Genomic DNA, 14,676 nt, shown 5'->3' on the forward strand with positions numbered 1-14,676 from the left:
GTGGTCACCGGGACCCAGTCCTGAATGCCGAATCTGCGGCCCTCTAGAAGATGAGCACTCTGCAACCACCACAGGAGGGACACCCTTGTCCTTGGTGACAGGGTTATCCGCTGATGCATCTGAAGATGCGACCCGGACCATTTGTCCAGCAGGTCCCACTGGAAAGTTCTTGCGTGGAATCTGCCGAATGGGATTGCTTCGTAGGAAGCCACCATTTTACCCAGAACCCTTGTGCATTGATGCACTGAGACTTGGCTCGGTTTTAGGAGGTTCCTGACTAGCTCGGATAACTCCCTGGCTTTCTCCTCCAGGAGAAACACCTTTTTCTGGACTGTGTCCAGGATCATCCCTAGGAACAGAAGACAAGTCGTCGGAACCAGCTGCGATTTTGGAATATTGAGAATCCAATCGTGCTGCCGCAACACTACCTGAGATAATGCTACACCGACCTCCAACTGTTCCCTGGATCTTACCCTTATCAGGGAATTGTCCAAGTAAGGGATAACTAAAATTCCCTTCCTTCGAAGGAATATCATCATTTCGGCCATTACCTTGGTAAAGACCCGGGGTGCCGTGGACCATCCATACGGCAGCGTCTGAACTGATAGTGACAGTTCTGTACCATAAACCTGAGGTACCCTTGGTGAGAAGGGTAAATTTTGACATGAAGGTAAGCATCCTTGATGTCCCGAGACATCATGTAGTCCCCTTCTTCCAGGTTCGCAATCACTGCTCTGAGTGACTCAATCTTGAATTTGAATCTCTGTATGTAAGTGTTCAAAGATTTTAGATTTAGAATCGGTCTCACCGAGCCGTCCGGCTTCGGTACCACAACAGTGTGGAATAATACCCCGTTCCCTGTTGCAGGAGGGGTATCTTGATTATCACCTGCTGGGAATACAGCTTGTGAATGGCTTCCAAAACTGTCTCCCTGTCAGAAAGAGACATCGGTAAAGCCGACTTTAGGAAACGGCGAGGGGGAGACGTCTCGAATTCTAATTTGTACCCCTGAGATATCACCTGAAGGATCCAGGGGTCTACTTGCGAGTGAGCCCACTGCGCGCTGAAATTCATTGAGACGGGCCCCCCACCGTGCCTGATTCTGCTTGTAAAGCCCCAGCGTATACTGAGGGCTTGGCAGAGGCGGGAGAGGGTTTCTGTTCCTGGGAACTGGCTGATTTCTGTAGCCTTTTTCCTCTCCCTCTGTCACGGGGCAGAAATGAGGAACCTTTTGCCCGCTTGTCCACGAAAAGACTGCGCCTGATAATACTGCGTCTTCTCATGTTGAGAGGCGACCTGGGGTACAAACGTGGATTTCCCAGCTGTTGCCGTGGCCACCAGGTCTGAAAGACCGCTCCCCTTAATAAGGCAATACTTCCAAATGCCGTTTGGAATACGCATCACCTGACCACTGACGTGTCCATAACCCTCTACTGGTAGAAATGGACAACGCACTTAGACTTGATGCCAGTCGGCAAATATTCCGCTGTGCATCACGCATATATAGAAATGCATCTTTTAAATGCTCTATAGGCAAAAATATACTGTCCCTATCTAGGGTATCAATATTTTCAGTCAGGGAATCCGACCACGCCAACCCAGCACTGCACATCCAGGCTGAGGCGATTGCTGGTCGCAGTATAACACCAGTATGTGTGTAAATACATTTTAGGATACCCTCCTGCTTTCTATCAGCAGGATCCTTAAGGGCGGCCATCTCAGGCGAAGGTAGAGCCCTTACAAGCGTGTGAGCGCTTTTTTCCCCTAGGGGGTGTTTCCCAACGCACCCTAACCTCTGGCGGGAAAGGATATAATGCCAATAACATTTTTGAAATTATCCGTTGTTATCGGGGGAAACCCACGCATCATCACACACCTCATTTTATTTCTCAGATTCAGGAAAACTACAGGTAGTTTTTCCTCACCGAACATAATACCCCTTTTTGGTGGTACTCGTATTATCAGAAATGTGTAAAACATTTTTCATTGCCTCAATCATGTAACGTGTGGCCCTACTGGAAGTCACATTTGTCTCTTCACCGTCGACACTGGAGTCAGTATCCGTGTCGGCGTCTATATCTGCCATCTGAGGTAACGGGCGCTTTAGAGCCCCTGACGGCCTATGAGACGTCTGGACAGGCACAAGCTGAGTAGCCGGCTGTCTCATGTCAACCACTGTCTTTTATACAGAGCTGACACTGTCACGTAATTTCTTCCAACAGTTCATCCACTCAGGTGTCGACCCCCTAGGGGGTGACATCACTATTACAGGCAATCTGCTCCGTCTCCACATCATTTTTCTCCTCATACATGTCGACACAAAAGTACCGACATACAGCACACACACAGGGAATGCTCTGATAGCGGACAGGACCCCACTAGCCCTTTGGGGAGACAGAGGGAGAGTTTGCCAGCACACACCAGAGCGCTATATATATATATACAGGGATAACCTTATATAAGTGTTTTTCCCCTTATAGCTGCTGTATAGTTAATACTGCGCCTAATTAGTGCCCCCCTCTCTTTTTTAACCCTTTCTGTAGTGTAGTGACTGCAGGGGAGAGCCAGGGAGCTTCCCTCCAACGGAGCTGTGAGGGAAAATGGCGCCAGTGTGCTGAGGAGATAGGCTCCGCCCCCTTATCGGCGGCCTTATCTCCCGTTTTTCTATGTATTCTGGCAGGGGTTAAATGCATCCATATAGCCCAGGAGCTATATGTGATGCATTTTTTTGCCATCCAAGGTGTTTTTATTGCGTCTCAGGGCGCCCCCCCCAGCGCCCTGCACCCTCAGTGACCGCAGTGTGAAGTGTGCTGAGAGCAATGGCGCACAGCTGCAGTGCTGTGCGCTACCTTGTTGAAGACAGGACGTCTTCTGCCGCCGATTTTCCGGACCTCTTCTGCCTTCTGGCTCTGTAAGGGGGCCGGCGGCGCGGCTCTGGGACCCATCCAAGCTGGGCCTGTGATCGTCCCTCTGGAGCTAATGTCCAGTAGCCTAAGAAGCCCAATCCACTCTGCACGCAGGTGAGTTCGCTTCTTCTCCCCTTAGTCCCTCGATGCAGTGAGCCTGTTGCCAGCAGGTCTCACTGAAAATAAAAAACCTAAACTAAAACTTTCACTAAGAAGCTCAGGAGAGCCCCTAGTGTGCACCCTTCTCGTTCGGGCACAGAGATCTAACTGAGGCTTGGAGGAGGGTCATAGGGGGAGGAGCCAGTGCACACCAGATAGTCCTAAAGCTTTCTTTAGATGTGCCCAGTCTCCTGCGGAGCCGCTATTCCCCATGGTCCTTACGGAGTCCCCAGCATCCACTTAGGACGTTAGAGAAAGAGGCACTATGAACTAGCAGCATCAACGAGGAACTATGAACTAGTGATAACTAGGCACTATGAACTAAAGGCATCAGAGAGGCACAAGGCACTATAAATGAGTTGCATCACCGAGACACTATGTACTAGTGGCATCACCGAGACACTATGTACTAGTGGCATCACCGAGACACTATGTACTAGTGGCATCATCGAGACACTATGTACTAGTGGCATCATCGAGACACTATGTACTAGTGGCATCATCGAGACACTATGTACTAGTGGCATCACCGAGGCACTATGAACTAGTGGCATCACCGAGGCACTATGAACTAGTGGCATCACCGAGGCACTATGAACTAGTGGCATCACCGAGGCACTATGAACTAGTGGCATCACCGAGGCACTATGAACTAGTGGCATCACCGAGGCACTATGAACTAGTGGCATCACCGAGGCACTATGAACTAGTGGCATCACCGAGGCACTATGAACTAGTGGCAACACCGAGGCACTATGAACTAGTGGCAACAACAAGGCACTATGAACTAGTGGCAACAACGAGGCACTATGAACTAGTGGCATCAATGAAGCACAAGGCACTATAAATGAGTTGCATCACCAAGACACTATGTACTAGTGGCATCACTGAGGCACTATGAACTAGTGGCATCACTGAAGAACTATGAGCTAGTGACATCACTGAGGTACTATGAACTAGTGCAGTGGTTCCCAAACTGTGTGCCGTGGCTCCCTGGGGTGCCTCGGTATACTTACAGGGGTGCCCTGGGTTGGTGGTCCAGGACCAATTCAAATTATTTATGGTCAATATAATAGGCAAAACTAGTGCTAGTAGCTGTCAGTCATAAAATATGGGGACAAACAGAAGCAAATCTTGTCCCTCACCACACAATTGAGCCTAAGGATGACATATAAAAACACAATCTACTTAATTTCATATTTCTTTCTAAATTTCTCAATAAGAAATTTTTGGCCTAGGGGTGCCGTGAAAAAAATTCTGATACTCTAGGGCACTGTGAGTCAAAAAAGTTTGGAAACCTCTGAACTAGTGGCATCACCAAGGCACTATGAACTAGTGGCATCACCGAGGCACTATGAACTAGTGGCATCACCGAGGCACCATGAACTGGTGATAACAACTAGGCACTATGAACTAGTGGCATCTCCGAGGCACTATGAACTAGTGGCAACAAAGAGGCACTATGAACTAGCATCATCATCGAGGCACTATGAACTAGTGGCATCACCGAGGCACTATGAACTAGTGGCATCACCAAGGGCACTATGAACTAGTAATAACAACTAGGAACTATGAACTAAAGGCATCAATGAGGCACAAGGCACTATAAATTAGTTGCATCACCAAGGCACTATGAACTATTGGCATCACCGCAGCACTATGAACTAGTAGCATCACCGAAGCACTATGAACTAGTGGCATCACCGAGGCACCATGAACTGGTGATAACAACTAGGCACTATGAACTAGTGGCATCTCCGAGGCACTATGAACTAGTGGCAACAAAGAGGCACTATGAACTAGCATCATCATCGAGGCACTATGAACTAGTGGCATCACCGAGGCACTATGAACTAGTGGCATAACCGAGGCACTATGAACTAGTGGCATCAACGAGGCACTATGAACTAGTAATAACAACTAGGAACTATGAACTAAAGGCATCAATGAGGCACAAGGCACTATAAATTAGTTGCATCACCAAGGCACTATGAACTATTGGCATCACCGCAGCACTATGAACTAGTGATAACAACGAGGCACTATGAACTAGTAGCATCACCGAAGCACTATGAACTAGTGGCATCACCGAGGCACTATGAACTAGTGGCATCAATGAGGCACTATGAACTAGTGGCATCAATGAGGCACTATGAACTAGTGGCATCAACGAGGCACTATGAACTAGTGGCATCAACGAGGCACTATGAACCAGTGGCATCAACTAGGAACTATGAACCAGTGGCATCAACTAGGCACTATGAACTAGTTGCATCAATGAGGCACAAGTCACTATAAATTAGTTGCATCACTGAGGCACTATGAACTAGTGAGAACAACGAGGCACTATGAACTAGTGATAACAACTAGGCACTATTGAACTAAAGGCATCAATGAGGCACAAGGCACCATAAATTAGTTGCATCACCAAGGCACTATGTACTAGTGGCATCACCGTAGAACTATGAACTAGTAGCATCAACGAGGCACTATGAACTAGTGGCAACAACGTGGCACTATGAACTAGCAGCATCAACGAGGCACTATGAACTAGTGATAACACCTAGGCACTATGAACTAAAGGCATCAATGAGGCACAAGGCACTATAAATTAGTTGCATCACCAAGGCACTATGTACTAGTGGCATCAACGAGGCACTATGAACTAGTGATAACTAGGCACTATGAACTAGTGGCATCACCGAGGCACTATGAACTAGTGGCATCAACAAGGCACTATGAACTAGTGGCATCAACAAGGCACTATGAACTAGTGATAACAATGAGGCACTATGAACTAGTGGCATCAACTAGGCACTATGAACTAGTGGCATCACCGAAGCACTATGAACTAGTGGCATCAATGAGGCACAAGGCACTATCAATTAGTTGCATCACCGAGGCACTATGAACTAGTGGCATCAACAAGGCACTATGAACTAGTGGCATCAACAAGGCACTATGAACTAATGGCATCACCGAAGCACTATGAACTAGTGGCATCAAGTAGGCACTATGAACTAGTGGCATCAATGAGGCACAAGGCACTATCAATTAGTTGCATCACCGAGGCACTATGAACTAGTGATAACAACGAGGCACTATGAACTAGTGATAACAACTAGGCACTATTGAACTAAAGGCATCAATAAGGCACAAGGCAGTATGTACTAGCGGCATCAACGAGGCACTATGAACCAGTGGCATCAACGAGGCACTATGAACTAGTGGCACCAACGAGGCACTATGAACTACTGGCACCAACGCAGCACTATGAACTAGTGATAACAACGAGGCACTATGAACTAGTAGCATCACCGAAGCACTATGAACTAGTGGCATCAATGAGGCACTATGAACTAGTGGCATCAACGAGGCACTATAAACCAGTGGCATCAACTAGGCACTATGAACTAGTTGCATCAATGAGGCACAAGTCACTATAAATTAGTTGCATCACTGAGGCACTATGAACTAGTGATAACAACTAGGCACTACTGAACTAAAGGCATCAATAAGGCACAAGGCACCATAAATTAGTTGCATCACCAAGGCACTATGTACTAGTGGCATCACCGTAGAACTATGAACTAGTAGCATCAACGAGGCACTATGAACTAGTGGCATCATCGAGGCACTATGAACTAGTGGCAACAACGTGGCACTATGAACTAGCAGCATCAACGAGGCACTATGAACTAGTGATAACACCTAGGCACTATGAACTAAAGGCATCAATGAGGCACAAGGCACTATAAATTAGTTGCATCACCAAGGCACTATGTACTAGTGGCATCAACGAGGCACTATGAACTAGTGATAACTAGGCACTATGAACTAGTGGCATCACCGAGGCACTATGAACTAGTGGCATCAACAAGGCACTATGAACTAGTGGCATCAACAAGGCACTATGAACTATTGGCATCAACAAGGCACTATGAACTAGTGATAACAATGAGGCATTATGAACTAGTAGCATCACCGAAGCACTATGAACTAGTGGCATCAACGAGGCACTATGAACTAGTGGCATCAACAAGGCACTATGAACTAGTGGCATCAACAAGGCACTATGAACTAGTGGCATCAACAAGGCACTATGAACTAGTGGCATCAACTAGGCACTATGAACTAGTGGCATCAACTAGGCACTATGAACTAGTGGCATCACCGAAGCACTATGAACTAGTGGCATCAATGAGGCACAAGGCACTATCAATTAGTTGCTTCACCGAGGCACTATGAACTAGTGGCATCAACAAGGCACTATGAACTAGTGGCATCAACAAGGCACTATGAACTAGTGGCATCAACTAGGCACTATGAACTAGTGGCATCACCGAAGCACTATGAACTAGTGGCATCAAGTAGGCACTATGAACTAGTGGCATCAATGAGGCACAAGGCACTATCAATTAGATGCATCACCGAAGCACTATGAACTAGTGATAACAATGAGGCACTATGAACTAGTGATAACAACGAGGCACTATGAACTAGTGATAACTAGGCACTATTGAACTAAAGGCATCAATAAGGCACAAAGCACAAGGCAGTATGTACTAGCAGCATCAACGAGGCACTATGAACTAGTGGCATCAATGAGGCACTATGAACTAGTGGCACCAACGAGGCACTATGAACTAGTGGCACCAACGAGGCACTACGAACTAGTGGCATCACCGTAGAACTAGTGATAACAACTAGGCACTATGAACTAAAGGCATTAATGAGGCACAAGGCACTATAAATTAGTTGCATCACCAAGGCACTATGAACTAGTGGCATCACCGTAGAACTATGAACTAGTAGCATCAACGAGGCACTATGAACTAGTGGCATCACCGAAGAACTATAAATTAGTTGCATCACCAAGGCACTATGTACTAGTGGCATCAATGAGGCACTATGAACTAGTGATAACTAGGCACTATGAACTAGTGGCATCACCGAGGCACTATGAACTAGTGGCATCAACAAGGCACTATGAACTAGTGGCATCACCGAAGCACTATGAACTAGTGGCATCAACGAGGCACTATGAACTAGTAGCATAAACGAGGCACTATGAACTAGTGGCATCAACTAGGCACTATGAACTAGTAGCATCAACTAGGCACTATGAACTAGTGGCATCACCGAAGCACTATGAACTAGTGGCATCAAGTAGGCACTATGAACTAGTGGCATCAATGACGCACAAGGCACTATCAATTAGTTGCATCACCGAAGCACAATGAACTAGTGATAACAATGAGGCACTATGAACTAGTAGCATCACCGAAGCACTATGAACTAGTGGCATCAACGAGGCACTATAAACTAGTGGCATCAACAAGGCACTATGAACTAGTGGCATCAACAAGGCACTATGAACTAGTGATAACAACTAGGCACTATTGAACTAAAGGCATCAATAAGGCACAAGGCTCTATAATTTAGTTGCATCACCAAGGCAGTATGTACTAATGGCATCAACGAGGCACTATGAACTAGTGGCATCAACGAGGCACTATGAACTAGTGGCATCAACGAGGCACTATGAACTAGTGGCATCAACGAGGCACTATGAACTAGTGGCATCAACGAGGCACTATGAACTAGTGGCATCAACGAGGCACTATGAACTAGTGGCATCACCGTAGAACTAGTGATAACAACTAGGCACTATGAACTAAAGGCATTAATGAGGCACAAGGCACTATAAATCAGTTGCATCACCAAGGCACTATGAACTAGTGGCATCACCGAAGCACTATGAACTAGTGGTATCAACTAAGCACTATGAACTAGTAGCATCAATGAGGCACAAGGCACTATAAATTAGTTGCATCACCGAGGCACTATGAACTAGTGGCATCACCGTAGAACTATGAACTAGTGACATCACGAGGCACTATGAACTAGTTGCATCACCGAGGCACTATGAACTAGTGGCAACAACGAGGCGCTATGAACTAGTGGCATCAATGAGGCACTATGAACTAGTGGCATCAACGAGGCACTATGAACTAGTGATAACAACTAGGCACTATGAACTAAAGGCATCAATGAGGCACAAGGCACTATAAATTAGTTGCATCACCAAGGCACTATGAACTATTGGCATCACCGCAGCACTATGAACTAGTGATAACAACGAGGCACTATGAACTAGTAGCATCACCGAAGCACTATGAAGTAGTGGCATCACCGAGGCACTATGAACTAGTGGCATCAACGAGGCACTATGAACTAGTGGCATCAACGAGGCACTATGAACTAGTGGCATCAACGAGGCACTATGAACTAGTGGCATCAACGAGGCACCATGAACTAGCGGCATCAACGAGGCACTATGAACTAGTGGCATCAACGAGGCACTATGAACTAGTGGCATCAATGAGGCACTATAAACTAGTGGCATCAATGAGGCACAAGGAACGTTGAACTAGTGGCATCACCGAGGTACTATGATCTAGTGGCCTCAATGAGGCACAAGTTACAAGGCTGGCATAGGAGTTGATGCAGAATTGGAAGCAACGTTTGCATAACTAACTAATGAAGATATGGCATTTCCTCTATGGTTATAAGAGCCGATACATACACAATGCATTCCACCCTGAAACCGCGCATGTGTGTACATTCCCGATACAGTCCCTTCACTCCGATCACATGGACGGGCTCCGGTGTACAGTGATACATTCGGGTGAGATATCATTTGTTATAACCTTGAATAGCGGTGATAGCTGGTAATGTGCCCCTTGGCGTGTACGTAACCAGTCTACGCCATACATGACCCCACAGATTATCAGCAATAAGAGGCCAAACCCTAGAAGTGGGTGACACTGTACTAGAGGAAGACACACGTGCAGAATGCCCGCCTCAGTCCCAGCAACGGGATGTGATAACCGCTCAGCCACATTTCAGAGCAGCGTCCCCAGCTAGGGGGGGGGGGACAATGGCATTTATTCATGGGTTAAGCAGAAAGGATCAGACTGCCTATTGTCTTCCTGCAGAGAGGCCTCCAACCTTAAGACCCCTTAATAGGCCGGGCAATTTGTCACCACCTCCAGAGTGCGCCTATGTGTTGGGGAGCCAGGCACCTGGTCCGCACCCCAGGCACATCATGTGATAAATGGCTCGCTGGCTGGAGCGCTGAAGGAGGTCACTCATTGGGGAAATATCTTTGTGTCAGCGCTATTGAAAGAAAGTTTATCCCGGTGACAGCCCCACATTACTCAAATGTTATTAACTCCGGCCTCTTAACAATTTGTCTTTCAGTTTCTTAGCTTCTCGGGTCCCTGCCAATAGGCGCAGTTACCGGGCCGCGTCACCGGCCTCGCGTATCCTTGGGCACTACTTCTTATTGGATGGAGCCGTGTGTCCACAAGGTAAATGTCCTACCCGCTCAGTAATTACAAGCAGGCGGGGAGGTGAGCGCCAGGCTCCTTCCTGCTGGTCGGGAGAGGTTAGAGGCACGTACACCCCAGGATGATCACCCCGAATGCACCCTCTCAAACCCCCCCGGGGGGAGCAGCAGTCCCTCCCCTTTACTGACACGTGACCGGCAACTATTTACATTCTCCATCTTGGAACACCTTAATTCGCCAGGACCATCCCGGCAGGGGCAGCCCACCCATAGGCCGTTCCATGGAGCCACATGTATCAGGGGGCGGTGACTCCCACAGTCCCAGGAGACGGGTACATCCGTGGGAGAAAGGAGCCGGCGATGGAGGAATATTCGGACATTCATAGACACGTTTCCACATGTAACACTGTGGAGGGATTACTGCTGCCAATGAGTGGACATGCTCCTATTATTCTGGCAAATGAATGATTGCTATGGGCAACGGCAACATTTCTTCGCTGCAACCTGTAGAAGAGTTTTCAGAAACCACACAGTTACAAGGCCCCTAGGTGCAGCAGAAGACACCCTATAAGAGGCAGCCGCTGTGCCCCCTCTCCACCCCCAGAACACTGGCCCCAGTAACCCACCTGCACTGGCCACATGACCGGGGCACAGGAAGGAGGCTGCCAGGAGGGGGTGCTGTAACATACCTAGTAAAAGCGGCAGGATCACAGGAACAAAGGCAATAAAGGCTGGGATACGGCAGCATTTGTATCGCTGTCACACCGCCTTCCTGTCCCGCCGCGCGCCCAGGGTCGGGACCGTTATAAAAACATGTATTGATTCCTTTTGTGGAGCTGTAAATTGTAGGCGCAATGATTAAAGCAATATAAAGCACAGTCCGTGCTGCCCGCGGTGCGACTCCATATTGCCCACTCAGGTTCTGCCTGCCGGCGTGAGCTTAACCCCTGAGCTGCTGTATTGGCACAGGGCCAGGCCAGCGTGATGTTCACCCCTGACAGCTGTATGACGGGGAGGGGGGGGGGGGGGGAGCCCTAACAGCTGTACCGGGGATAAAGATTTTCTTCTACATCTCAGAGGCCTACAGGAGAGAGCTGGGTCATACTACAGGGGTGTATCTTCCCACACAGGGCCCAGTGAGGCCAACCCTCTGTCTGCCAGGAGACCTCATGGGTCAAGGGTAACCCTCTCACTGCCAGGAGACCTCATGGGTCAAGGGTAACCCTCTCACTGCCAGGAGACCTCATGGGTCAAAGGTAACCCTCTCACTGCCAGGAGACCTCTTGGCTCAAGGCTAACCCTCTCACTGCCAGGACACATCATGGATCAAGGGTAACCTTCTCACTGCCAGGAGACCTCATGGGTCAAGGGTAACCCTCTCACTGCCAGGAGACCTCATCGGTCAAGAGTAACCCTCTCACTGCCAGGAGACCTCATGGGTCAAAGGTAACCCTCTCACTGCCAGGAGACCTCATGGGTCAAAGGTAACCCTCTCACTGCCAGGAGACCTCATGGGTCAAGGGTAACCCTCTCACTGCCAGGAGACCTCTTGGCTCAAGGGTAACCCTCTCACTGCCAGGAGACATCATGGATCAAGGGTAACCTTCTCACTGCCAGGAGACCTCATGGGTCAAGGGTAACCCTCTCACTGCCAGGAGACTTCATGGGTCAAGTGTAACCCTCTCACTGCCAGGAGACCTCATGGATCAAGGGTAACCCTCTCACTGCCAGGAGACCTCATGGGTCAAAGGTAACCCTCTCACTCACTGCCAGGAGACCTCATGGGTCAAGGGTAACCCTCTCACTGCCAGGAGACCTCATGGATCAAGGGTAACCCTCTCACTGCCAGGAGACCTCATGGGTCAAAGGTAACCCTCTCACTCACTGCCAGGAGACCTCATGGGTCAAGGGTAACCCTCTCACTGCCAGGAGACCTCATGGATCAAGGGTAACCCTCTCACTGCCAGGAGACCTCATGGATCAAGGGTAACCCTCTCACTGCCAGGAGACCTCATGGATCAAGGGTAACCCTCTCACTGCCAGGAGACCTCATGGATCAAGGGTAACCCTCTCACTGCCAAGAGACCTCATGGGTCAAGGGTAACCCTCTCACTGCCAGGAGACCTCATGGATCAAGGGTAACCCTCTCACTGCCAGGAGACCTCATGGATCAAGGGTAACCCTCTCACTGCCAGGAGACCTCAGGTGGACAGATATTAACCTGCGCACTGCCAGGAGTCTACATGTTGATAGATATTAACCTGCACAATGCCAGGAAACCTCAGATGGACAGATATTACCCTGCGCACTGCCAGGAGACCTCAGGTGGACAGATATTAACCTGCCCACTGCCGGGAGTCTAAATGATGATAGATATTAACCCGCGCACTGCCAGGAGACTTTGACAGATCACGTTTACTGACACTAGTCAGGACACGTTTTTGTGCAGCACCTGGCACTTCCTTTACTCTACCTTCAGATGTGTTTGATGCCACACGGCGCCATCGTCACCATCCAGGTTAACTCGTTCTCAGTCTCCCCCCTTCTGGAAGGTGAGCGCACATCTGTGTGTCTAGACTCAGGGGAGAGGTTGTGTGTATGGCGGCAGGTTAAATGGAAGCGAGAACACAGGGTAAACAGCCCCCAGGACCTTTCATCTGTCCCATCTGGCCCCACTTTCAGCCCTGGTGCTCAGGACTTTCGCTGCTGTGTACAGGCCCCTGGCTGCCCTCACATTCCTGGGACCAGCATGCACCCTCTCCCCCCGACAGGCACTGATCTGGTTAATGCTGCTGGTCGCACACTGGTCACAGAAGTCCAGCAGAGGTCAAGTGAGTGAATGAGAGGAACAGCAGCGGCCTGGGGCTACCGGCCTGTTTAAGTGCCCAGTTAATGGCTTCTTCCCTGGAGGAGGAGGATGAAAGTGCCCTGGAGGGAGAACACAAGGCAGGTGGAGAGGAAGTCAGAGTACAATAGGTAAAGCACTCATCCATGCAACACCTTCCCTCCTGCTGTCACTGTCTAATCTGCACACAGCCCGTCACCCCAGCCAGCAAGGCCAGGTAGCTGCAGAACGGTGACACCGCAGCGCCATTTATACTAGGTAATGCCTGGCGCACTATCACAGGGGACCCTTCATGCCCCGTGCCCCAGGGAGGTCACAGCGGGCTCTCATTCGTGCAGAGGACTCTGACATATTATTAAATATTACAAATATACGTCACGCAGCCAGCACAGAGCACCTCACGACCTAGTGACGCCAACTAACGCCATTACGCACATCGAGCTCGCGTCTCTTGTATGCACACACAGATTGCCGTGTCAGGCACCAGAACATGGAAACAACATCTACCATACACGGCTGTAGCTCGCTTAGATATAAATCATGTAGCATTCATCCGAATGCCATCTATCCGTGTCCGGCATTAGGCACAGGCGGTAACGCATAGACAGGAGACATATGTGGGTGACTCACCTCCCTCTAGAAGTGCCTGCACGGTCCCGTAGTCATCGGCCAGGACGGCGTAGTGGAGAGCAGTGCAGCCCTGGAAGCTGGCTCGGTTATTCAGCCGGTTGCTGAATTCATCCTCCCGCGTCACCAGCACTATACAGAGAGAGAGAGAGAAAAACGCATTTAGCGGTCACATTGTATGATCAACATAAAGTCTCAGCCACTCCGGTGATCATCTAGAGGTATCAGGGTTATAGTGGGGTCATTATACGCACTGGATAACTTTGTAGAAGTTTCCCAATATTATCACTATGACATAAAGATCATGCCAGTAAGCAATGAAAACACAATTTGTGTAACAGGCCCATAGGGGGGTATTCAACGCTAACTGCCACACCAGAAGTATTCAATTAGCGGTGAATACCCCGTGCGCGAGATCCCCTGCAGGCAGACTTTGTGGGGACTCTGAGTTGTGAGGTAGAGTCTGCTTAAAGCCCCCCCCCCCCCCACACACAAAATCAGGTTACACGCGGGAAAACACCCGTTGATTCCGCGATTGAATACCGATTTCTCCGAGCAGAAAGAAAAGCAATTAAATTGAATAGCTTTTCCCAGCGCGGAAGGGTTTTTGGCGGCAAATTAGTCACAGGGTTGAACCCTGCGACTAATTGAATACCCTTCCTTAATGAGCTTGGGTAATAGACAGATACTCTGTATGGGATGCAGTCAATTTACCTCCAATCAAAATCCCGACGGTCGAAATCCCGACAGTAATTGACCGACGGTCAAAATCCCGACAAGGTCAA

General features: G+C 48.9%; 1 protein-coding gene across 1 annotated transcript in view; it reads right to left on the reverse strand.

Moving 5' to 3' along the window:
- The window catches only part of CLPB (ClpB family mitochondrial disaggregase), a 148,788-nt gene that overhangs the window by 90,689 nt on the left and 43,423 nt on the right, over window positions 1–14,676 (reverse strand). Inside the window, exon 5 of the mRNA XM_063950902.1 lies at window positions 13,895–14,023. Coding sequence (XP_063806972.1) covers window positions 13,895–14,023 — 129 coding nt within the window. The remainder of the gene's footprint in view (window positions 1–13,894; window positions 14,024–14,676) is intronic.

Source organism: Pseudophryne corroboree, chromosome 2, assembly GCF_028390025.1.
Source record: "Pseudophryne corroboree isolate aPseCor3 chromosome 2, aPseCor3.hap2, whole genome shotgun sequence".
Classification (NCBI taxonomy): domain Eukaryota; kingdom Metazoa; phylum Chordata; class Amphibia; order Anura; family Myobatrachidae; genus Pseudophryne; species Pseudophryne corroboree.